Source organism: Carettochelys insculpta, chromosome 12 (assembly GCF_033958435.1).
Source record: "Carettochelys insculpta isolate YL-2023 chromosome 12, ASM3395843v1, whole genome shotgun sequence".
In the NCBI taxonomy this organism is placed as follows: domain Eukaryota; kingdom Metazoa; phylum Chordata; order Testudines; family Carettochelyidae; genus Carettochelys; species Carettochelys insculpta.
Genome location: NC_134148.1, coordinates 42,797,724 through 42,824,063, shown reverse-complemented (window position 1 = coordinate 42,824,063; position 26,340 = coordinate 42,797,724). Strand labels below are relative to the sequence as shown.

The 26,340-nt window shown below is 44.1% G+C and overlaps 1 protein-coding gene across 3 annotated transcripts in view; it reads right to left on the bottom strand.

Moving 5' to 3' along the window:
- Positions 1-26,340, bottom strand: part of CORO2B (coronin 2B) — a 117,513-nt gene that overhangs the window by 47,834 nt on the left and 43,339 nt on the right. For all 3 annotated transcript variants that reach the window (XM_075006823.1, XM_075006822.1, XM_075006824.1), the window contains one exon: positions 10,429-10,629. In XM_075006823.1, coding sequence (XP_074862924.1) covers positions 10,429-10,629 — 201 coding nt within the window. The remainder of the gene's footprint in view (positions 1-10,428; positions 10,630-26,340) is intronic.

The following is a 26,340-nucleotide window of genomic DNA, read 5'->3' as shown; positions in this document are numbered from 1 at the left end:
GAGGGTTGCTACAGGCATGTTAACAATAAGAGGGTTATCAGGGAAGATGTGGGGCTGTTACTGGATGAGAGACAAGAAGCGTAGAGTCCTGCACTTGGGACGGAAGAATCCCAAGTGTAGTTCTAGGCTGGGGACTGGCTAAGCAGCAGTACAGAGGAAAGGGACCTAGGAATTATGGCCGGATATGAGTAAACAGTGTGCCCTTGTAGCCAAGGAGGCTAACGGCATATTGGGGAGCATTAGGAGGAGCATTCTGAGCTGCTCGAGAGAAGTTGTTGTTCCCATCTATTCGGCACTGGTGAGGCCACATCTGGAGTACTGTGTCCAGTTTTGGGCCCCCCAGTATGGAAAGGATGTGTATGTGCTGGAGCTGGTTCAGTGGAGGGCAACGAAAATGATTAAGGGGCTGGAGCACTTGCCTGATAAGGAGAGAGTGAGGGATTTGGGCTTATTTAGTTTGAAGAAGAGAAGACTGAGGGGTGATTTAATAGCAGCCTTCAACGTCCTGAAGGAGAGCTCTAAAGCGGATGAAGAGAAACTGTTCTCAGTGGAGTCAGACAGCAGAACAAGAAGCAATGGTTTGAAGTTACAGAAGGAGAGGTGTAGGTTGGATATTAGGAAATACTATTTCACCAGGCGGGTGGTGAAGCACTGGAATGCGTTGCCTGGAGAGGTGGTGGAATCTCCATCCCTAGAGGTTAAGTTCCAGCTTGACAAAGTCCAGGATGGGATGACTTAGTTGGGGTTGATCCTGCTTGAAGCAGGGGGCTAGATTAAATGACCTCATGAGGCCCCTTCTAGCCCTACGATTCTATGAAACTTACCCCCCTGTTTTCTATAATTTGAGCAATTTAATCTCCACCCCATTACTTGTCTGATTTATAAGGTTGTAAATTCATTTTCTGAAGGACAGACACGGCTGTCCTAGGCTATCATATGAAATCAAGGAGAATCTCCTTAAGTTACTAGCAGCATTATAGGTTAGATAATGTAAATGAGCTCCGCCACAAAACACATAATCAGGTTTCAAGTATCGGAGGGGTAGCTGTGTTAGTCTGGATCTATAAGAGCAACAAAGGGTCCTGTGGCACCTTATAGACTAACAGAAAAGTTTTGAGCATGAGCTTTCGTGAGCACAGACTCACTTCATCAGATGCTGGTCTTGGAAATCTGCAGGGCCAGGTATAAATAAGCCAGAGCAAGGGTGTGGATAACAAGGTTAGCTCAGTCAGCAGGGTGAGTATTACTACCAGCAGTTGATCTGGAGGTGTGAACACCAAGGGAGGGGAAGCTGCTTTTGTATTTTGCCAGCCATTCGCAGTCTTTGTTTAAGCCTGAGCTGAGGGTGTTGAATTTGCAGCTGAATTGTAGCTCAGAAATTTCTCTTTGGAGTCTGGTCCTGAAATTTCTTTGCTGTAGGACAGCTACTTTTAAGTCTGCTACTGTGTGGCCTGGGAGATTGTAGTGCTCTCCTACGGGTTTTTGTATATTGCCATTTCTTATATCTGATTTGTGTGCGTTTATTCTTTTCCACTGAGACCGTCCAGTTTGTCCGATGTACATAGCAGAGGGGCATTGCTGGCACATGATGGCTCTGATACTTCATAATCAGGTATGACATTCCAGCAGAGGGCAGTGCACACAAATACCAGCTATTATGCATAGTAATAGAGAGGAAGCCGTGCTAGTCTATACACTATCAAAACAAAAAGCAGTCAAGTAGCACTTTAAAGACTAGCAAAATGGTTTATTAGGTGAGCTTTCGTGGGACAGACCCACTTCTTCAGACCATAGCCAGACCAGAACAGACTCAATATTTAAGGCACAGAGAACCAAAAACAGTAAGCAAGGAGGATAGCTATTATGTTACACAATGTAGAGAAACAAGGTGAGTTCAAGAAAATGGGTGCTGGAAGGGGGAGTTGTTTCATTGTTTTTGAAAAGAAAGATTTCAACAATTTTAGCATGCACTGCAATAAAAGGTACAATTAACATTACTTTAATATGAATGCCATCTAATAAGAGAGAATGTATTTGAAAGTATCAAAGATGCACCTGAATGTGCATAGTTTCCCAAATTAAATAAACAGAAAGTAAGTGTGGTGAATATACTGAGATGCAAATGATATAACAGTGCATCTGTTTTCTTGGTGCAGAGAAAAATAGGTCTATTATATTAAAAAGACTGTGGTCAAAGAGGCAATTTATTGTGATGACTGTGCCTGGAAGTGAAAATTAATCAAAGTATATTTCTACCCATTGCTTTTTGATAGCAAATCACTGGCTCATTTTCCTAAACTATTTTCATGTGTAGAGTTCCCTACCCCAATTCCTCTGGACTGCAGTCATGCTTACAATGACAACTCAAATAAACTTTGTCTGCCTGTGTTTTCTCTGCTCTTGTTAACAAAACATGGTGATTGGGCTTTTGCTGAATCAGGATATGCAGACATGTTCTCCATGTCTCTCCCCTTAAACTGAATTAATCTGTTTGGACTCTGTTCGTATATCAGTGCCTAGATAATGTGGATGAGAAGACAGCCTTTCGGATTCATTTTGTCTTTCATTTTAGCTGCAGCGAGCCTGGGCAGTAGCACAAAAATGGCAGTGCAAATTTTTATAGTGTGAAAGGCTGGTTATGTAGAATTTGCAATCCTAATTAGCTTGATGATGCAGCAATGTGGAGAGGTGTGAAGTCAGAGGATACCAAATAGGATGTGGGAGCGGGGTGGGGGTGGTGGGGCAGGAGGGAGTGGGGGTTGTATTTAAGAGACAGATGGAAAGACACAGCACCACGACAGGAAGATAGACTGCAGGAAGGAGACATCTACCAAAAGAAAATGTAATCCTGTGTTATAGCTTTCCAGTATAAACAGCCCTCTAGAAATGCTAAACTTTCATATTCTTATGACACAAACACTCATGAGTTCAAATAGATTTGTCTAGTCTCCATGAAAAACTCCCTGAATTTACTGATTAAGGTCCCTGAGGTCTTAGCCTTCAATCAACAGTAAAACTATTAGGCTACCCCCGACTCGGCGTTATGTCCTGTCAGAGGATGTAAGAGTTTTTATTTTAAGCCTCAGCAAATTTTGAAATTGGTCACTACTGAGGTCACAAATGTCTGACAAGGAAGTCTGGGTCTTGTTCTTCCATTTGCTAGAAGGGTTTGCTCAGAGCTTTTGAGATGGAAATTGTGGGAAGGAAGCAGAGAGCCTGATGCAGGGAAACCCTTAGGGTGGGAGATTCCTTCTGAGGAGAGGCAAAGGGGCCATGGACACCTACTGAGGATTACCCAGGAGCAGATGGAGGGCAATAGAAGGAGATGTTGCAGCTATAGAAGGATTCGGGGAACACGTATTTTGTTCTAAATAAGACGCTGAAGTGCAATTTTTAACTGAATATGCAGTAGTTCAAGCCCCGTTTAGAGGGGCAACAAATAGCACCACCATAAGAACATAAGAATGGCCATACTGGGTCAGACCAAAGGTCCATCCAGCCCAGCATCCCATCTGCCGACGGTGGCCAATGCCAGGTGCCCCAGAGAAGGAGAACAGAAGATAATGATCAAGTGATTTATCTCCTGCCATCCATCTCCTGCCCTTGTTCTGAAGGCCAGGGCACCATACTTTATCCCTGGCTAATAGCCATTTATGGACCTAACCTGCAGAAATTTATCAAGCTCTTTTTTAAACCCTAATAGAGTCCTGGCCTTCACAGCCTCCTCGGGCAAGGAGTTCCACAGGTTGACTGTGCGCTGTGTGAAGAAAAATTTCCTTTTATTAGTTTTGAACCTACTACCCATCAATTTCATTTGGTGTCCCCTAGTTCTTGTATTATGGGAAAAGGTAAATAATTTTTCTATATTCACTTTCTCCACACCATTCATGATTTTATATACCTCTATCATATCGCCCCTCAATCGCCTCTTTTCCAAACTGAAAAGTCCCAGTCTCTCTAGCCTCTCCCCATATGGGACCCTTTCCAAGCCCCTAATCATCTTAGTCGCCCTTTTCAGAACCTTTTCTAATGCCAATATATCTTTTTTGAGGTGAGGAGACCACATCTGCACGCAGTACTCAAGATGTGGGCGTACCATAGTTTTATATAGGGGAAGTATGATATCTTTTGTCTTATTATCGATCCCTTTTTTAATAATTCCTAACATCCTATTTGCCTTACTAACTGCCGCTGCACACTGCGTGGATGTCTTCAGAGAACTATCCACTATAACTCCAAGATCCCTTTCCTGATCTGTCGTAGCTAAATTTGACCCCATCATGTAGTACGTGTAATTTGGGTTATTTTTTCCAACATGCATTACCTTACACTTACCCACATTAAATTTCATTTGCCATTTTGCTGCCCAATCACTCAGTTTGCTGAGATCTTTTTGTCACCCTGTCCACAAAGGGAAAAGAGCAATTCTAGCTAACTAGGATAGTACACGGGTGGTCAGGGTAATTTCAGCTGAATACTAGGGAAACACTGGCTAGGGCGTGAATACCACCTTCCATTTCTGGGTCTATGTAAGGCTGAGAAAAGTCAAGCTCAAAGCTTTCAAAAGTCCCTTCTATTTTTTTTTTTTATGGCTGATGTTTTAGCACCTGGGGGCATGACTAGAACTTCCCACTGAAAGCAAAACCAAGGCTGCTACACAACACAATCTGTAGCGAAGACAAGGCTGGTCAAAAATGGTGCTTCCTGAACTTGTTTTAAAATATCCAATTCTCTCCCCCCATATGCCATCAAACATGTTGATTTTTCATCCAAAGGAAAAAATTCAAATGTATAAAGAGAATGTAAACAACTTCGGTGTTTGTCTTCAGGGTTTTGATTTTGATTTGCCCTTGTCCTGACTTCCGTGATGCATCTAGTGACACCGTCTTGCACCATTGCACCTTGCAGGGCATCAGCGAAGGGCAAGAAAAACGATGAAGGGTTGAGAAAAGATGACTTACGAGGGAAGATTGAAAAAATTGGGTTTGTTTAGTTTGGAAATGAGAAAACTGAAAGGGGATAATGAGAACTGCTTTCAAGTACCTAAAAGGGTGTTACAAATAATAGGCACTCCTGTGGCTCCTTAGAGGCTAACAAACTTATTGGGTCATGAGCATTCATGGTCAAAACCCACTTCTTCTGATGAAAATGGAGTGGAAAAAAGAAATCCAGGATTTCTATAGCAGTGAGTGGAGGGAAGTTACTTGCAACTAGTAGGACAAGTTAAGGAGGCAAATAAGGTTGGATGTGTCTCATTCCTGTGAATATCAAAAGGTGAGAAAGTTGCCCTTGTAATGCATAAAGCCAGTTAAGATCTCTGTTCAAGCTAAGGTTAAATGATTATTATTTGTGAATCTACAGACAAACACTGCTGCCCCTCTAAAAGGGTGTTAGAGGGAAGAAGGGGAAAAATTCTTCTTACCCTCTGATGATAGGACAAGAAGCAATGGGCTTAAATTGTAGCATGGGAGGTTTAAGTTGGACATTAGGAAAAAATTGTTAATTGTCAGGGTGGTTAAACACTAGAATAAATTGCCTAGGGTGGTTGTAGAATCTCCATCATTTGAGATATTTAAGAGCAGGCCAGATAAATATCTATCAGGGATGATCCGGATGGTGCTTGGTCCTGCCCTCAGTGGAGGAGACTGGACTTGAAGACCTCTTGAGGTCCCTTCCAGTTCTAGAGTTCTATGACTCTATGATCTTCAGGGAGCTGGCAAGTCTTTCACAGATATTCTACACGGGACCTTTCTCTGTGTTTCAACTCAATTTGGTGAGTACAAAGCAGGTAGGTTTGGCTCCTGATTTCTGGTGTGCTACAGTAGACACATATGGCCCAAAGGATACAAGTACTGTAGCTTTAAAATTAAATTTCTAATGAAGAACCGTGAGCAAGAACGTAAAAAAGGGAAAGTTAGGAGCAAATTATATCCTGGAGTAGATCTGCAATATCTAGGTTACCTTGATTATGTTTTGCTAATATGAATGCATATTAATTAGCAGGATGCTTATTTCCAGAAAAAAATGATTTTCTCTTAATGAACTAATCAGATTCTATTTTTAAAACTGATGAAATTATAACATTGCATTAAGGAGTCCATATTCAAGTTTCATGATATACCAAGCTCTGTTGTGATAAGAAGGAATTAAATGATTGTCTTAATAATTATATTCATGAAGACTTCTAAATCTTTGGTGATGATTCATCCAGATATTGAATGCAACACATTTACGGTACTTTCTGTTTTTAATGCATTGATCCCATGTTAGATTTACCAGGATAAAAAATGTGGTTCATTGGCAAAAAAAGTTTACATTCCTTCACATTACTAGGAGTTTGGGTTGGTATAGTCATAATAATTGTCAGCTAAATAGCTGAAACACTAAATAGAACAGGAAAAATATGTTAGTCTCCATCCCTGGCTTAACACTGTTTAGGTAAAGCTACTTGTTTTTAGAATATTAATAAGGTTCAAGCTGTGCACAGCAATTAACATGATGATTGCAGTTCTCTTCATCTGCAGTTGATTCTACTCAAGAAATTTAAGACAAATTCGTAGGAGATCTTGAAAGTTTACTGGAAAAAAATTAAAATAGATGGACAGGCTTAGGAAGCAGCAACATGAGTTCAGATAGTAACAGAGAAGGAGCTGTGCTAGTCTATATACTATCAAAACAGAAAAGCAGTCAAGTAGCACTTGAAAGACTAACAAAATATTTTATTTTATTTTATTATATTATTTTATTTTGATTTTATTATTATAAGTTCAGATGTGATCTGTTCTAATGGCTGGCAGCAATATTCAGGTAAGACTATACATCCCAAAGGCTGGCCAGCCAGGAAGCTTTCTATACTTGTACAATATATACAGCCAGATGTAATTCTGAGCGTTATATTTATTTAACTGAATGGTTCACAAGTGGTTGGGACAAACGGAAAGTCGAGGTAAAACGTGCGTCAACTGAGTCACTCCAAGTCTGAAAGTAGCTCTTGGCATAAAGCTAATGAGGTGTTCAATCAACCTACATGACCTTGAACTATACTCAGTTACAAAGACAAGTAGATTTTGCAACCTGTCCAGTCTGAAGTTTATTGACCATGCAGCAAGGAGTCCTATAGGATTTCTGAATGAATCTTTTGACTGTGTAGGAACTACAAGCATCATAGAATGGTGCTTTTAAAAACAGACCTTATGCATAAATATCTCCCCCCCTCACATAGGTCCCATTTCAGTTCAATCTCTCACAAGTCTGTTAAGGAATACGAAAGGCAAATCCTATCTCTCCAGTAGAAGTTGCACAAAGAGCTGGAGAGAGAAAAGCAGAATAGGGGACTGGCAGCGTGTTTGTCACAAGAGCTACCTAAGGATGGAAGATAAGGTGGATGCCTTGTAGTGCTGCAAATTAGGCAAGTCACAATGAGCAGCAACACATCCATCATCTCTCCTTAGGAAAGAGAAACATATTCGTGGGCTGCATATGCTGGAGAGGAAAGCATGCGAGGCAGCACCTTGATGGGCTTCTACCATTCCTCATTCCATTCCTATCACTGGTAAAAACAAAAAAGCAGTCCAGTTGCACTTTAAAGACTAACAAAATAGACTATCTGTGCTACTATCACTGGTAAGAATGTCGCCAAGTTTCCTTCCCGTGGGCGTTTGATGTAGGCAGGTGTAGAGTAGGCGAAGGTTGAGCATTATTCTGATGGAAGCAAAACAAACAAGACTAAAGCAGAAGATTGACTAAGTCTCTTCACTGTAATTGTAAGCTGGGCTGTTCACGTCACTAGCAAACTACTGTATTTGTCAATGTTGCACATGCAAAGGTATAAGAAAATGCCCTCTGGCCAAAAGGAGAATTTAGTGAGTTTATCTGCAAATTTGCAGCCATACAACAAGTATCAGAGAGGTCACCGTGTTAATCTGTATCTTCGAGAACTACAAGAAGTCCTGTGGCACCTTATAGACTAACAGATATTTTGGAGCATAAGCTTTCGTGGGCAAAGACCCGCTTCATCAGATCAAACGATGAAAACAGATCTGATGAAGCAGGTCTTTGCCCACGAAAGCTTATGCTGCAAAATATCTGTTAGTCTATCAGGTGCCACAGGACTTGTTGTTTTTGAGCCACGCAACAAATTCTTCCAAGAGGCACAACAAAATCTCAGAGCACCGAGTCAGCCACAAGCAATGGGTGTTCACTTGTGAGAGATATTCCTTTTTCCAGAGCATAGGGTATTCCCATGGGTCCATTTCTATCAAATCTGCTGAACTGCCAGGAGTTTAACTTTGTACAAACTAGTTTATTTCCAAATTCACATGAACAGCAGCCCCAGGTCTCTGCTGGCGGGGAAAAGATAAAGTGCAAATTTACCTGCACAGAAGGTTGAATGCTCCAAAAGATGTATTGTTCATTAAATGTAGGTGTCAATTTCACACACATAAAAGTCCTTTACATAGGGAACAGCCAGTTATCGACAGCATAGCAATGAAATTCGGGGGAAAACAAAAACATAGACTGGATTTGCTTTCAAGCCAAGCCATAGCTTGGCAGGAATTGAAGATGTGCGCGCCAGCGAAGGATGTAGTTTATAACATGTATTAGGTAGGTCAGTACCAAAAGAGGCCATATTGTACATCAGATCACCATCAGCTGAACATTCAAACATATGGTGCACTATAAATACTGCAGGTTGATTGCTCATAGGGATCTAAGGCTAGGTGATAAACACTTAAAATATATCTTCTGTTTAAATTGTGCTTCTGCCAGAGCACAAAATAAAGGTATAACCAGGGTGATGTGAGAGTGACAAGCAGAACGTCAAACAGGTTGGAGAAGGCGAGTAGAAGCTGTTGGGAGGATGACAGAGTGGCTTGGTCTCCACTAGACCTTACAGTTGACTGCAGATATAAAGGCACCAGACTCAAATTCTAGCTAGGGCAATCTGCAGTTAACTGTAAGGTCTGTTCTCACTGAGGGAGGTCAACAGGAGCAGGAGTATAGGGGGTCGGCCGCAGACCCCAAAGAGATTGATTGAGCATGTCTTTACCAGATGTGTAAAACTGAACTCTGGGAGATCAGTGCATTGCCCCAGTAAGTGTAGACATACACAGTGTTAAAAAGAAACAGTAATCTCTCCACCCAACACTGCTGTGAAGATTTAGCAGAAGGAATAACGAGACCAAAAAGTTAAGTCATCAAGACTTTGTGACAGATCTAGAGAGAGTTCAAAATGTACTCAGAATTGTACCCAAAGCTTTCACTATACAGACTGGGTCAATTTCTGCCCTCCACTGTATTTCTAGGAAGGTTGGATTCAGCCCTATCTGAATAGGACGGGAGTCCATGTGGAGTTGGGAGACCAAGGAGATAGATACCCAACCTGTTGTCCAGCTGTGATTGATCCACGTTGCCAGATTAAAAGAGCCCATTAGATTTTCCAAAATGTCGCTTATAGCATCCCACAGAAAAGGCTTTATTGTCCGAATTTAATACAGAAGAGGAAAAGCTGTAAAAACACACGGTAACTCTTACCTTTACTCTCAGTTTTACTGCCCCCTTGGAGAACAAACCCAAAGAAATCTACTGAGCTGAGAAGAATGACAGAGGTACCTAACAAAATGCTGGCCCATGGGATACATATGCACTTCTTAATGTGCCCGACAGCACCCAAGGAGCCTGGCAAACTGGGCATAGGCACTGCAAGCCACATGAGATTAAGGGAATGTGGCTGTGAAAAAGGAGCAGCCTGGATCTGTACCCACCCCAAACCCTTCATAAAAAAGGGATTAAACCAACAGTGATGGTAAAACACAGCACGACTTGCTGGGCCCAGTCTGTGTCAAAGTGACAAAGTCAAGAGTGTACTTGTGACATCAGTGGACACCCACTCCAGGGGCTAATGTTTCATTCCCCACTTCGTGTTACCAGGCACAAGGCAGCTAAGAGACAACTGACATTTGTGATTTTGGAAAGAACCATTTCCTCGTGTGCCTCCTATGTAGCAGCATTAGCAGCAGCCACTTTGTTGTTGTTGGGCAGTTACTGAGACAATCTCCTGCCTACTTCAGCGGGTTATTTGCCCATTATTAGTAAGCCCTTAGTAATGCTTGATGAGGGCCTTAGCATTGCAATCTTAATGCAGACGAGGACTAAAGACACAAAGAACCAGTATAGCAAAGACCTCCTTATGTACAACTATTTTATTCATTCCTAGGAGATCTACAAGAAAGATAAAATTCATTAAACCAGCTTTAAAGTTTTACTTCCCTAAACAAGAAAGCCACAATTAAAATGAAAAAATACCAGCAACGTCAGCCTGTGACAATGATATTAAAGAGATTCCTGGGAGAGGATGTATGTTTTAACAGCTGTGTTTTAAGATTACCACTGAACTGCATTCAGGTTTGTTAAAGAAAAATGACTTACTTGTTCCAGCGGAATGACAAGAAAGGACCCTCCGCCAGCACTCTCCGTTACTATGGCGAGGAACTTGGCATTAACAGCACAGAAGTGGTTGTCATGAACATTCTTGGTAATTGGAATCCCATCAAAGCAGTGCTCTCGGTTCGCCACTTTCCCATAGACGTTTCGAAATTTTGAACTGCGATACTGTGGACGCCATGACATCTGTGGAGCAAATGTACGAAGATTTTTATGACAATCCAGTCCTCACCAGGAAAGAGATACACAGGCCACAAGTGACTTCTCCATTTAACAAACTGAGTAGTTTAAGTCCTCCCTCCTTGTCACTGGAGATAACGTGGGTTAAGTCAGACATTAGTTACAAATAACCAAACGCTTTAGACAGATTCAGATTCTTTGATGAACTTTACAGCTCAAACACGTCTCTCCGTGAAAGGCAAAAATTTATATCTAGAAACGCAGTCAGGAAATTTCTCTCTCTCCTTCTAGAGAGATCTAGGAAAACAACTAGTGTTGCTGGAACATTTACTCACACAGGTTCTACAACCGTATGCACCAGAGAAGATTCCAAAAACCTATTTGTATACACATTTCCAAGAGTACAGACAATCATGCTAAATGTGTACAGGTGCAAACCTGTGTGACTGTGCAGGCATTTTGGCTTGGTCCCACTGTTGCTTAGAGTTTATAATATGCACAAAAGAAGAAAAATAAAACATGATCCGACCTGTGCAAATGTTACATTAATTGGATTTGTAGGTGTGGTTATTTTTTCTACGTTTATTGAAGAAAAAGTCCTTAAGATAGCACAAAGGAGAGGGATGACAATGAAGGCTTAACGCTGGGGCCAGCAACCTTTGCTGAAATTTGACCTTTTGACCTCTACGTACAGTCCTAGTGCTGGTGATACTTTTCCAAGTGGCTAAGGTCTACACAGCAATGTTATTTTAAAATAACTATCCTAGAGTCTACACAATGCAGCCACTACTTCAAAATAATTTGAAACCAACTGCTGACTTGTTTAGAAATTGTTAAACCTTATTCTACGAGGAAGAGTGCCTATTTCAAAATAGCTACTTCGAAATGGGGGCTGTTAAGACAAGGAATAGAGCCTATTTTGAAATAAGCCATGGTGCATCTAATGGAGCTATTTCAAAATAGGGTCTATGCATGGAGACACCGTATTTTGAAATAGCTAAGTGCTATGTCGAAATGCATTTCTGTGTGTAGCAGTGTTATTTCGGAGTAGCAAATACAGAATATCTGATTTCGGAATAAGGCTGCTGTGCAGACATACCCTAATAGTCCTGCTTACAACAGCTTCATTAATAAATAAATTAAGATGCAGAACTTTACTGTTTAGGTGGTGGTTGGTAGCATTAGCTGGTCTTTTGCTAAACCACAGGCAGCCTGGCTTTGAGCAAGCTCCCGGATGCTTGGGAGGGAAGAGAAGGGGTGAGGCTGAGCTCCTGCCTCACATGCCAGTGAAAATCAGCATGTGCACCACTCTTGGCACATATGCTGGGGTTGCTGACCCCTGTCTTACACTCTACAGCTGCGTCTACACGTGCACGCTACTTCGAAGTAGCGGCACTAACTTCGAAATAGCGCCCGTCACGTCTACACGCGTCGGGCGCTATTTCGAAGTTGAAATCGACGTTAGGCGGCGAGACGTCGAAGTCGCTAACCCCATGAGGGGATGGGAATAGCGCCCTACTTTGACGTTCAACATCGAAGTAGGGACGTGTAGACGATCCGCGTCCCGCAACATCGAAATAGCGGGGTCCTCCATGGCGGCCATCAGCTGGGGGGTTGAGAGATACTCTCTCTCCAGCCCTTGCGGGGCTCTGTGGTCACCGTGGGCAGCAGCCCTTAGCCCAGGGCTTCTGGCTGCTGCTGCTGCAGCTGGGGGTCCGTGCTGCATATACAGGGTCTGCAACTAGTTGTTGGCTCTGTGTATCTTGCACTGTTTAATGAAAGTGTGTCTGGGAGGGGCCCTTTAAGGGAGCGACTTGCTGTTGAGTCCGCCCCGTGACCCTGTCTGCAGCTGTGCCTGGCTCCCTTATTTCGATGTGTGCTACTTTGGCGTGTAGACGTTCCCTCGCTGTGCCTATTTCGATGTTGGGCTGAGCAACGTCGAAGTTGAACATCGACGTTGCCAGCCCTGGAGGACGTGTAGACGTTATTCATCGAAATAGCCTATTTCGATGTCGCAACATCGAAATAAGCTATTTCGAAGTTGGGTGCACGTGTAGACGTAGCCTAAGGAATTAAGGCATTTTAAACATTTAAAAAAGCAGGAGCACTTACAACTGCACAGTTCAAGGGTTGCTCTCCTTCATCTTCTGTAAGTATTTCCTGTAAACAATGTCAAGTATCTCAAACACTTCTGTGCTGCACAGAGCCAGGACATATCTGGGAATTGCTTCACGCTGGTTGGTTGAGAAGAACTGCATTGTGTGGTGCAACGAGAACAACTACCAACTCTCCGGCACAGGGAGCTCACTTGACTGAACTCTTTTTTGGATGAATGGTCATTGTGAGAGCCAGAGATAAACAGCTAATCATTTCACGTGGGAGACTCCAGACCAAGTCTCATACATCAAGCCGACACAGTGGGAGACTTGTGGAGATGCAGCTTTCAGTGTCTGGAAGGAAGGAAGTGCATCCCAAACAGCCAGCACAAATAGACCTCGGAGATTTAAAGGCCACCAACCCACGGGTAATGATGCAGCTGGGTGTTAGTAAGGAGTGACAGTCAGAATGCGTGGGGAGAGGCGCCCCAGAAAAGTATTCTGGAACATCCTGGGTAAAATCCTGGCCTTGCTGAAGTCAGTGGAAGTTTTACATTGGATTTCACCCCATATTGCTTTCATGTCTGCCCAGGTGTCCTTGCCTGAGAATGTGGAGAACATCTTGGATGTGAATCTGGACTAAAGCACAGATCTACTGCTTTCCTCTGCCTTGGGAAAGAGATGGGTATCCTGTAGCAGGTCAGCGTGCTTGGCTTTACCAACTCAAAAGGGGAAGAAAAAACGTAAGGAGGAGGACAGCTCTGCAAATCATTTTGTCAGCAGTTCTTTGACATTGCTGGTGTGGAAGGGAGCTAAAACACTCTACAGATGAAACGGTGTCTTTTTTTTAATTTTTTCCCTAACATTTAAAAACTCTTAATTTTACAAGCCTCCTGATCCTATCAGTTTGTGAGTTTTACCCTTGTCCCACACTGACCACATTGATCAGGTCATGGATGCCGTTTGTGTAGTCCTATCACTGCACATCCACAGCATCCTGCTTAGAAGGTGCTGCAACGACAAACCATCCCTTGCTCTCATTGGGACTGCCAGGTCACTAGGCGTGTGTTTACACAGCAATTGGAAATGCAGAGGTGGCCTGTGCCAACTGGCGTGGGCTCACAGATCTTGGGCAAAGGGGCTATTAAATCGTGATTCACATGTTCAGGAGTGGGCTAGAGCCCACCTCACAGAGTCTGGACCGAGCCCACCATCTACAGCAGAACTAAACAGCTCCTGCGTCCAACCTCCATGAGCCCAGTCAGCTGGCACAGGTCAGGTGTGGCCATCTAACTGCAGAGAGGGCACATATAAGTCGCATGCAGCCCCTACAGGTACCCAGCAGTATTTTCCAAAGAGATGCCAGCGCTGGAGCTTAATTCTGATCCTCTTAGAAGTTTCCAGAGTGGAGGATTTAGAGGAAGAAGGAGCATTTATATTCCCTTATTTCCATGTATTCTCTTCCTTAAAAAGATGAATTCCCAATGAACATTTAATGCTGGATGTACATTGGAATGTGCAAAGGCCACCTTACATGAACTCATACGAACGAACAAAAGACTGTCAACATTTTCTCCAGACTGCTGCAGGCTTCTTTTAACCAGGGACATTGTCTTTAATAACGACTAGTCACTAAATAGGAACTTCCTGTAAAAGCGGAAAGAGTCAGGTCACCTTCCCTCCAACAGGGCTTCCCCCTGTCCCAGGCAATACTAGAATACTTGGGATTTTGTCACCACATCACAGCCCTCTTTTACCCTGCGGGAGGGAAGGAGGAAGTTACTCAGGCATGACCCTTGCCCTCTGGCTGACCTGATCTTCCTCACCGAGATGCTAAGCACACAGAAAGCTGGTGAACAAGTCATGAAAATCCAGCTCCACCCAGTCCCACAGCTGAGAGGGTGGGACCGTTGATCCTGAGCCAACAGAAAGACTATTCAAAATGCAGCATCACACTGGGGACTACCACAAAGTCTGCTTCTAGTTCTGGAGAAATCCTCTTGGCCAATTGAGTTCTCCTCTCCCGTCAGTCCTTAGAAAATCCTGTCTTTACTATTAGTGCTGAAAGTTGCAAGGTGGAAGGCACAGCTGGTTGGGAATTCTGCTCTCACTCGGATTGCAATGGGAAGAGAGGTTGCTCAGCACCCTCCTGGATTGGCTCCTATGTCGAGGCTTTTGCCCTGCAGACCTTCTTTCCCATAGGAACGGCGACATTCAGCAGTGCAAATGTTGGAAGTGAGAAATCTCCTTAATTATTCTCATTTCAACAGGATAATGCGGTCTCCCTGGTTACAAATAATACATTGCAGAGTGAGGAGACACTCCCTCTTTCTTCTCTAATTATCTAAGTCGTCCTCCTCTCATACAATCACCACATGGCGCAGAAAGCGGAGGGTGAGCAGCAGGCTGGGCCGCGTCCCACCCATTCTCTCATCCTTTCGTCAGTTACGTGCTCTCGTAAACAGACTTGAAGGCACCACGAGAACCGGCAACGTATTCATCTGGAGAATCTTGGCGACTCTCCTGGGCAGGTCACTGCCCAGTCCTGTGCTGCCTCACAGGTGCTGCAGGGTCGGACACCCCTGCTGCCTTGGCTGCACTCCTGCACGCAGACGGCACACAGGAATAGATGCAGCACAGGGGGATGAGAAGAGTGCAACCAACAACTGTCTCTTGTCCACTAGGGGTCTGTGACACATAAGCCCCCTGGATGGGAAACAACAAACAGCCCTGGGACACCATTTATTAAGTCATGAGTTTTCAGGGGTAAAACCCACCTCCTCAGATGGGATGGAGTGGAAATTACAGAATCCAGGTTACATATAGCAGAAAAAAAAATTACCGGTAGGACACGTTACTGAAACTAGGAAAACTGGATGTGTCTCATTCACAGAATGTAGAATATCAGAAGTGGGGAAATTACGCTTGTCCTGTGTTAGCCAATTAAGACCTTTAATCAGGCCTAAGTTAATGGTGTTATATTTATAAAAGAATTCCAGTTCAGATGTCTCCCGCTGCTATCGGGTGATAAAATTCTTTTGTAGGAGAACGGCTACTTATAAATCCATTATTGAATGCCCTGGAAGGTTAAAATGGTTCCCTACAGGTTTATGTGTGTTACCATTCCTGATGTTTGATTTGTGTCCATTTATCCTTTGGCACAGAGATGGTCTGGTCTGTCCAGTATTCATGGCAGAGGGGCGTTGCTAGCACTTGATGGAGTACATCCAGCTACCCATGCCTGGGAGATTTTTTAGGGTGGGAAAATTCGAGCTGTCAGACAGTAGATGCAACGGGAGGGTTGGGAAGGTGAGTTGAAGCACTGTCTCCAAGCCATACACCTTTCCAAGCTTTCTTTTCTTTACACACAGAGTCACGCACAAAGACAGCTGGGGGCCAAGTCTCCTTTACAAAGTCCGTGGGGCCCCAGGAGTCTTGGCTTAAGTGTTTGCCGGGAGTGGAAAGGGCACAGGGCTTGTGTGGCAGTGGCTGCGTCTACACGTGCACGCTACTTCGAAGTAGCGGCAGTAACTTCGAAATAGCGCCCGTCACGTCTACACGTGTTGGGCGCTATTTCGAAGTTGAAATCGACGTTAGGCGGCGAGACGTCGAAGTCGCTAACCCCATGAGCGGATGGGAATAGCGCCCTACTTCGACGTTCAACATCGAAGTAGGGACGTGTAGACGATCCGCGTCCCGCAACATCGAAATAGCGGGGTCCTCCATGGCGGCCATCAGCTGGGGGGTTGAGAGATACTCTCTCTCCAGCCCTTGCGGGGCTCTGTGGTCACCGTGGGCAGCAGCCCTTAGCCCAGGGCTTCTGGCTGCTGCTGCTGCAGCTGGGGGTCCGTGCTGCATATACAGGGTCTGCAACTAGTTGTTGGCTCTGTGTATCTTGCACTGTTTAATGAAAGTGTGTCTGGGAGGGGCCCTTTAAGGGAGCGACTTGCTGTTGAGTCCGCCCCGTGACCCTGTCTGCAGCTGTGCCTGGCTCCCTTATTTCGATGTGTGCTACTTTGGCGTGTAGACGTTCCCTCGCTGTGCCTATTTCGATGTTGGGCTGAGCAACGTCGAAGTTGAACATCGACGTTGCTGGCCCTGGAGGACGTGTAGACGTTATTCATCGAAATAGCCTATTTCGATGTCGCAACATCGAAATAAGCTATTTCGAAGTTGGGTGCACGTGTAGACGTAGCCAGTGAGATGTAAGTGAGACCTTGAAGAGAGACAGAGGCACCAAACAGCTGCTCTTGGGAACAGATGGAAGAAACCAGCTGTGCATAGACCACTGCTGCCACCCTTGCTCCAGGAAACAGGATCCTGTCCCATTTTGTCAACAGACCAAGTTACACGAAGAAGTTACCTGACTCCCCGTCACCAATTTCTGCCCAAAGAGAAACTGCTGAAGAAGACCCTAAAAACGTGATCCTATGTGACAATACCCTGGTGAGCAGCAGGGGAGGTATTTCGTCCTATCTGGTATTCCTATATCCCGCCTGCATTATGTTCAAAAGGGTGAAGGGGCTTAGAAGCAGAGGCGATGTGGGGAAGGTACAAAGGGCTCACATGTCCCCCCAAACGCCATGGGCAAAGGGGCAAAGGGCTGGCCAGAGGCAGAGGCCCCCCCCACACGCACACCCCTGGGCAGCGATGGGGGGAACCGGACCAATGTGGCCCCAGTTCACTCTGCTCTTCCAGCTGCATCACTTGGGGGGGCAGGACCATCTCACACTCGCAGGCAGGAGGCAGAACGACGTGGGCAGAGGAGCAGAGCGAGCTCTGGATGTGCCACTCCGGTTCCCCTTGCCACTGCAGGTGAGCGTTGGGGAGCTGGAGCCCCACTGCTGGTGCTGGCCCGCTGGCCCCACTACTCACCTCAGGCCACCTTTGTTGGGGGAAGAGGCAGTGCGGGGGGCGGAGTAAGTGCCGGGGGAGGGCGGAGCAAGGACAGAGGGGGTGGAGCCTGGGGCAGAGTGGGTTATCCCAGCCCTTCCCTGGGCTGAAGAGGAGTCACGTGGCTGGTGCCCCCCACCCCCTGGTCCTCAGTCACCAGCCACCAAATAACAAACAAAACTTTCACACTGAATCAGAACTAAGAAATATATTCCCAGTTTAAATAGGAAGTCAGACCAGCCACAAAGCCTGTGTTATACCAGATATCAGACTAGATCACAATAACCCTTTGGGGCTACATAATCCCTGAATCCACTAAGAGTGCCCTACAAAACTCAGAAGTACGTGAATAAATTTAGCTTGGCCATGGACTTCTATAGTAATCTAATCTCAAGCAGCTGAACAACTATGTGCAACAGCAATGCCAAGTGACCCTGAACTAGTGTTTTGGAAAAATTTTCAGACTTAAAAATGTCCAGTATGAAGCTAATTATATAAACTACTCCACAGGGGTCCATGGTAATAACCACGGGTGGTACCAAGAGCCCTGCAGACTTGCTTGGAACTTGTCCCTGGCAATGACTAAGCTGCAAAGCATGAAAACATCCCTGACTCTTCCTGCCTGCGGTTCCCCGGGGATGAGGAGTGTTACTTCTGGACTCTCCCATGCCTGCCTCAATGGTCACAGCCAAGCTATAACCTTGACAGCGGCAAGTTCTACTCAGGTTATAGTGTGCAGAAATAAACTGTTTTTATAGCAACTGGGAAAACATGAAAACGCAAAAGACTGCCAGCAGAACATGGTCTTCAGACAGCCTCATTTATTCAATTGCTCAAGAGATAAAGGACGTAATTCCTTAAGCTGCACAGAGAGTAAGAAAAAGCACAAATATCTGTGGGCCGTAACAAGAGTATTTCATATAAAGGAGACATGCTAGTACACAATGCCTGCCAAAATACATCTTCATTGTTGTTCTAGCTACAACATGATAACTACACAGACAGTGAGGCTTATTTCATCCATGTGTACTGCACAATCCCCATGCAGTTTCCCACTGGGACCTGCACTTAGGCATCTACAGAGAGAACTAAGCTCCATCGGATTTAAGATAGAACAAACCGCCGAGGCAAACTTTCAATAGAGTGATGACGCTAGCACTCAGTAAATATGCATAACGTACAAAAAGGGTACTTTTGAAAATCACAAAGAGCTAAGCCATCTCACTCACGCATTTGTTGGACATTTGACTAATTAGCAGTAATTATTCATGATTCTGTGTGTCCTCGTTTTAGAAATGATCTAAACAGTAGCTCTGTACATTTCCACTTCCTAATCTGGGCCAAAACCAGGAAAAAGACATGCAGGCATAAGGTAATGAACACAACAATCAAAAAAATCTTTCTTCTCCCCCACTCCTCAGCATTTCAAAAAACTCAGAATATTTCCCACATAATTCAGTGGATGTGTCATGTAGACCCATTTGCACATCCAGAAATATAATGGCTGCTGAGTACAGCTGGTCAAAATGATAAATAGTTTTCTCATCAGAAAACGTGAGTTTTGTCAAACAATATTTGCTGAGGGGAAAATGTCAGTTTCAGTGATTTGATGAGGAAAATCTAACAAAAAAATGGCTTTGCATAAGTCTGACAATTCAAAATGAAAGTTGTCATTGTGAAATGTCAAACAGCATGATTACAGTCTAAAATGTTGACATTTTCAATACCGCTGTGAAGCAGAGAAACAACTCACCAGCACTGAAAGGGTTAAGGAGAGTCGTTGGACCCACCTAGCTCCTCCCCATTATATTTCCAGCCAGTCCCAGGCCTGAGCGGGGTAGAAAAGGAGGGAGCCTGGTTCAGTATGGGACTCAAAACTGACAAGGCAGCAGCCAAGAGCTGTCCTACCTGAAAGAAGGAACAATAGCCTGGCTATCTTCCTAGCCAAAAGGAAACAGAGAGAGAGACCTAGGAGCACCTGACCTGTGAGGAAGTTGGGTGACCAGAATGTGGAGACCTTATAAGAGTTCTGATGCCACCAAACTTACAACTGCTCATCCAGAAGATCCTGGGAAGGCAGCAGGAGACCCTGGTCCACGAAAGGAGCACTATTAAGAGATAAACCACCACAGGAACTTGGACTATAGGAAATGCTCTCTGTACTGAAGGGGCTATGGTAGGAAGTAGCCAAGTGTAGCAGACGTAGACACTGTACGGGGAGATCCCCTATTCAGGGGTTACTTATGCAGGGCCCTGGAGTGGATGCAGTGGAGTGGGAGGGCCTGGGTCCCCCCTACCTTCTCTGCCTTAAAGACTGAGGTAGCTCAACCACAGAAGCAGGGTCTGAAAGCCAGGTACTCCAATAACTAGGCCAACTGGCTTTCCAGCCCCTTTGTCCCCATCACAGATATTTTTGCACAAATTCTTCTTTCTAAAGAATATCTGGTTTCGGAATGGAAAAACTGAAGATTCCTGTGGGACAGAGATTCTGACTCCTCTCAGCTCTATTGGTGACTTTTGGGGGCAGGATGGGAGCAGGGAAGGTAAATCAGGGATGTCCCAGAATGTAGCCATAGTTCAATATATACCTCAGTTTCTCATTTGTTGGCGCTACCACTATTTATTTAGAGTGGGGTAACACGCTTTCTTTTCCTATGCAAGAGATAAAAGAAGGGTTTTCATTCATGCCTCCTCTGCCAGGTGCATGTGGTGTCCAAAGTAAGGTCAGAAACGCGTTACACACCCGGAACAAAAGATAGTGAGGTTTGCAGTTGTTCTTAGCTCCTGTGGAAGCGTGTTTCACAGCCTCAGACTCCTGAGAAAAGCTGCCTCTTGCGCACAGATGCGTTTCATCCTTGTAGTGCACAGATGAGCAGCAAGAAGAGAACAATGGGAGTGCTAACTAGTTCTGATATTCTACAGACATCTGCACAGTGTATTAAGCTGCGTTCTGCATAAATAGTATTTTGATTATATGCATCTGCTTCCTCTTCCTCTCCTCTGCCCACTCTCCCTCCCCCCTCATCCCATTCAGATTACCCTCCCTCTGTGGGGGGGAGCATACCTCCCTGTCCCAAATATGGGACAGGGAGATATAAGGGGGAGGGGTGGCTCCTCCAAGCACCCGGGAGCTGGGAAGGAGGCGGCAGCCTCCAGCGCTCCCCAGGAGTCCCAGGGAAGTGGCAGCTGCCAGCCTCCCTGGGAGCCCCTGGCAGCTGCTGGAGGAAAAGATGGGGGAGGGTATGGCCCAAATAAGGGACAATTAGTCCCGTTTTAAAAATAAGTCGGGATGCTCTTTTGGTGTCCCAAATACGGGACTGTCCTGCCCAATATGGGACGGATGGTCACCCTATCCCTCTGGCTCTTTAACATCCAAGAGCCATGGGGTGGGCCGTACATGTTTCACCTAGTAATCCCTTCCACAGATTCTCTGCAGTCCCCTGGTCTGCTTCCATCTTCTCCCAGCTCCTCACCATGAAATATAAAGACAGCCCAGAGAGGGCACATATTTCCAGGTAGGTCTTCTCCTGCCCCATGTTTGGATGTCTTTAACCCCACTTACAGGGTGGCCCTGTCCTTCTTTAGTGGCTGGCTTGGTGGTTCATGAGTGTGTCACTAGCTTTGGGAACACAAAGTTATCTTCATCCTAGACTGGGGCTCTGCAACCTGCAGCTCCAGAGCTGAGTGAGGCTCTTTAAAAACTACTTTGTGGCTCCTGACTCTATAATTGCAAAATTAAAAATTAAAAAAAATACCCTCCTGATTATTTTCAACAAATGGTGAACATCCTGCAGTAAAGATGTATCACATTACAAATCACTGTGTGTGCGCTCTTCTTAAAATAGGGGTTACAAAAAGTATAGTTTGATGTTATTTATTAAGGACCGTCTCATATTCGTGAGTGCTGCAGCTCTTGAATTACTGAGTTTACTGAACTGAAAAAAAATAGTTCTTCTTGCTATTTTGGTTGCTTTTTGATATTTCAATCCCTACTGGGAGGGCTCCTCAGCAGTTTGAGCATTGGTCTGCTAAACGCAGGGTTGTGAGCTCAAACCTTGAGGAGGCTGTTTAGGGGTCTGGGGCAAATAGATTTAAAAAAAAAAATCTGTCAGGGAGGGTGCTTGGTCCTGCCAAGAGGGCAGGAGACTGGACTCAATGACCTCCCAATGTCCCTTCCAGCTCTATGAGATGTGTCTCTCATCTTGGGATGTCATGTTACGCTACAAAAGGGAGGACTGAGGCCTGAGTAAGTACTAAGCAAACGCTTTTTGCTGTCCGTGTCGTCCGAGTACTTGACCCTTTCGTCCTTTTGCACTCACTAGATCAGTTACCTGGAAAGCTGGACTCAGATAAGACCTTGGTTCACTTCGCAGCCTTGGTTTGCCCTCCCCCTTAGTTCAGCGTATGATAGTGTTCAAACTGGAAGAAGCAGTCTGGCCCCGGAACTCGGCCTAATATACCACAACGGAAAGAAAAGCTCTTTGATGCATAACCTTTGGAACCTACCACTAACCCAGATGTACTTAACTGATCAACATACATTTAAGTCCCTGGCTGGAAGTCAATTTTCTCAAGTCAATGACTCTGCACTGCCTCGGCGTTATTTAGCAAACTGAAGGTAGCGGCAGCTTTCTAATCCCATGGGGGAGGGGCAGGTCAGTGGTTTGAGCATTAGCTTGCTAAACCCAGGGGTGTGAGCTCAATTGTTGAGAAGGTCATTTAGGGACTGGGGCAAATAGATGTCAGGGATGGTGCTTAGTCCTGCCAAGAAGGCAGAGGACTGGACTAAATCACCTCCAAAGGTCCCTTCCCATTCTAGGAGATGTATAGCTCCAATTTTTTTTTTCCAGTCATGGCCAACAGCTTCCTGACATACTTCTGAACATCTGTCCTCACTGTAATAGGACATGTAATTCAAGGACAGGCCTTGTCAGCCACCTGAGGAGCCACAGCTCTCATGGAAGATGATCATACTTGGTGACAAGTATCAGAGGGGTAACCATGCTAGTCTGTGTCTGCAAAAATATCAAGAAGTCCTGTGGCACCTTACAGACTAACAGGTTTTTTGGAGCATAAGCAAAAGAATATGCAATGCATCTGACAAAGTGAGTCTTTGCCCATGAAAACTTATGCTCCAAAAACTCTTTTAATCAATAAGGTGCCACAGGACTTCTTGATGTTTATACTTGGCAACACGTGATTGCCCATTTGTAGAATTCTAGGCTGTTGGTTTTTTTAGATCAAAATGTCCTGCAGTGGAAGTTTAAAAGAACTGCCAGCTAATTACATCCTGGTGTTGCTAAACATTCTGAAGGCCTCAGGATGTTTCTGAAGAGTGGCAGAGTTCTCTTTTTATGAGGAACCTGGCATACTGTGCCAGGACGAGACCCTTCAAAGTGGTGATCTCACATGGATCAGTCCTGCCATGTGTTGTTTGTGAGTTAGAGGTGAAGGTGGATGAAGATTCTCTCTCTGCTCACTTCATGCGCAAAGACATATGCTGTTACAACTGTCCATTGAGGGCTGCCTGGAGAGGCGGCTAGGACGAGTAAGTGAGCAGGGCAGAAAGCTAACAAAATGGGAGTGGGTATCTGGCCAGATTCTATGTAGTTCTCTCAGTAGGAGTCCTGTGGGATCTTGTGTTTGAAGAGATGCTTTATTTCCCTGGCTTGCAAGAGAATAAATCACTATTCCTACTTTTAAAGGATGTGCTGGAGCCCTGATCTACTTCTGTAGGTAACTAAGACAACATAAACACTCTATTTTCTGGTTGTTTTTTAACTCCAGTCCACTAGTGAAGAAATTATTTGTGCTGAGCTACACAGAATTAACGACAGGTCACACAAAACTCAAACAGTGGCTGCAATATATCAGATCAACAGAAAAGCACTAGAGAGCAGGGCGGAGACATTAAAGCTGTATGTCACAGAAGAGCAGAAGGCGGAATACGGAAAATCCTAGGAGACAAGTGAGGCTTAAATCATCTCCTGATAACTACAGTGCAGGCTCATTTAACGGCTTTAAAAAATAAAGCTTCATCCCTTTTCAGATGGTCCAGTCCGCGGCAGGTCCAGCTTTTCCCCAACAGGAGCAGCAGGGTGCACCGCTGTGTCTCAATTTTTATTTATTATAATTGGATCGTTTGAATAGTCGGGAGCCTTGGCAACAGTCGTTAAGGAGAGCACTTGCCAAAAACCCCGCGATGCTAGAACATGCAATTGCCACAGAAGAGTGTGCAGTAATCCTTTCACATGACAATATAAAGGCTCTTTAATCTGCTTCAACTACACAAGCTCTTAGAGACTGTGCTGTAGTAGCCTCTTTCTCACTCTTAGGTCCCCAGGTTGTGTCAAATAGTCATTTTCAGCTCTTGGCAAGAGAGGCTTTTTGGTGGTAAATTTCTCATTCTTCCAATGCGCACACAGAATTCTTTATTCCTCAAATTTCTCTCATTTTGAAAGAAAATAAAATTATTTTTGGCATAGTCAAAACAACACTCTGATGAAACGTAGAAGGGAACAGGGCATTTCCAAGCAGCTGTTTTAGCTAATGTGCCACAGAGAATTACTTAAATTGATGAAACCATGTTCTTTTATCCTGGCTGTCTCTTGTTTGTTGCTTCAAAGTCCTAAATAAGGCTTTAGAGATGCTTGGAAAAAGTCAAATTATTCCATTGGATAATTTATGCATAAAAAGTGTCTGGATTTTGTTTTGTTTTGTTTTTAGAATATGTTAAAATTTCTTCAGTGCTTCCACGCTAGAGCACAAAGACATTTTGTTTTGATTAGTATTATTTTTTTAAATAAAAGGTTTCTGGTTGGGCATTTTTTTCTCCCCTCCCTCCCTCTCTCTCTTTAAAATTACTTTCCTATTTCTTTCTTCCCTACCAAAAATGAGAATTTTAGCTAAACAGACATTAAAAGGAACAGGTGAAATGCCTGGAACCTGCATTTAACTAATTTAAAAAAAGTTAGAGGCTCAAACTGTGTGAATACTCCAAATATATTTTTTGAAAAACCTAAAGCAAAAAACAACCCCAAAAATGTAACTATGGCTAAAAACACCCAGACTGAAAAAGTAGCTAGTGATAAAAAGACATATTTTAAAACATAGGAACCAAAGGGTAGAAATAAATGCTCAGTTCTCTGCATGGAGAGGTAAAGAGAATAGGAGGAGTATGCCAGTGATCCATCCTGGGACCAATGCTGTTCAACATATTCTTAAATGATCTAGAAAAGGGGTAAACAAGCAATGAGGTGGCCAAATCTGCAGACGATACATAATTACTTGAGAGTTAAGCTGAGGTGGTGAACCACTGGAATGCGTTACCCACAGAGATGGTAGAATCTCCATCCCTAGAGGTTTCTAAGAACCAGCTTGACAAAGCCCTGGCTGGGATGATTTAGTTTGAGCAGGGGGTTGGATTTGATGACCTCCTGAGGTATCCTCCAACCCTATGAGTCTACAAAAAATGACTGCCAAGTCTTAAACAAAGATATCTCACAAAACTGAGTGTCTGGGAAATAAAATGAAAATTCTTATGAAATTCAGTGTTCATAAATGCAACAAAATACACATTAGAAGAAATAACCCCAACCTCACATACCAAATTAAATTAGCTGTTACCACTCAGAAAGATCTTGGAGTCATTGTGGATACTTCCCTGAAAACATCTGCAGCAGCACCCCCCAAAACTGCTGAAAGAATGTTAGCAACCCTTAGGAAAGGGATAGACAAGAGAGTAAATATACTACTACTACTATATAAATCCCTGGTCTGCCCATACACCGAATACAGCATGTAGTTCACGCAACAGCCATCTCAAAAAAGATGTTAGAATCAGAAAAGGTCAGAAAAGGACAATAAAATGATAAGGAAGATGAAACAGACTCCATATAAGGAGAGGTTCATCTTACAAAGGAGACTACTAAAGAGGGAACGGGATTTCTCTAAAATTACAAATGATGTGGAGAAAGTGACTAGAGAGGTATTATCTACCCCTTCACTTAACACAACAATCAGGGGGCACCCAATGAAATGAAGAGGCAGCAAGTTTAAAACAAACATAAGGAAACACATCTTCACGTTCTGCACAGTCAACCTGTGGAACTCCTTGCCATGGGTTATTATGAAGGCCAAAAGTAAAACTAGGTTAAACAAAGAATTACATAAATTCTTGGAGGATAGGTCCATCAACGGCTATTAGCAAAGATCTTCAGGGATGTAACTTCATGATCTGGGTGTCCCTAAATCTTTGATTTTCAGAAGCTGCGAGTGAATGACCTAGAGAAGGATCGCTTGATAGTTGCTGTGTTCTGTTCATTGCTCTGAAGCTACTAGCACCGGCCAATGTCGGAAGCCTGTCTACTGATCCAGGATGGCCATTCTTTTCTTCCTCTTGGCAGAAGAAGAGGGAGGAGAGTGAAAAAGGAGGAAAACACAATGCAAAAAAGCCCTGGCAGCCCTCTATGTCAAAAGAGAGCATTTTTGTTCAAATGTTCTATTTTCAAAAATTAAAAATTAAAATTTTTAGTTTTTAATTTTCCTGTCCAAAAAATGAAAGTTCTATTGTAGAAAGAAAAGTAAACATAAAGTCAACCTGCTCTATGCATTACTCACCAGACCCCAAATTCAAGCCACCTAAAACACAGTCCTACCACCAGGACACCTCTCTGAACACAGAGCAGAACACCTTTTCCCTAAGTAAGAATCTAGCAAAGGGAACCTT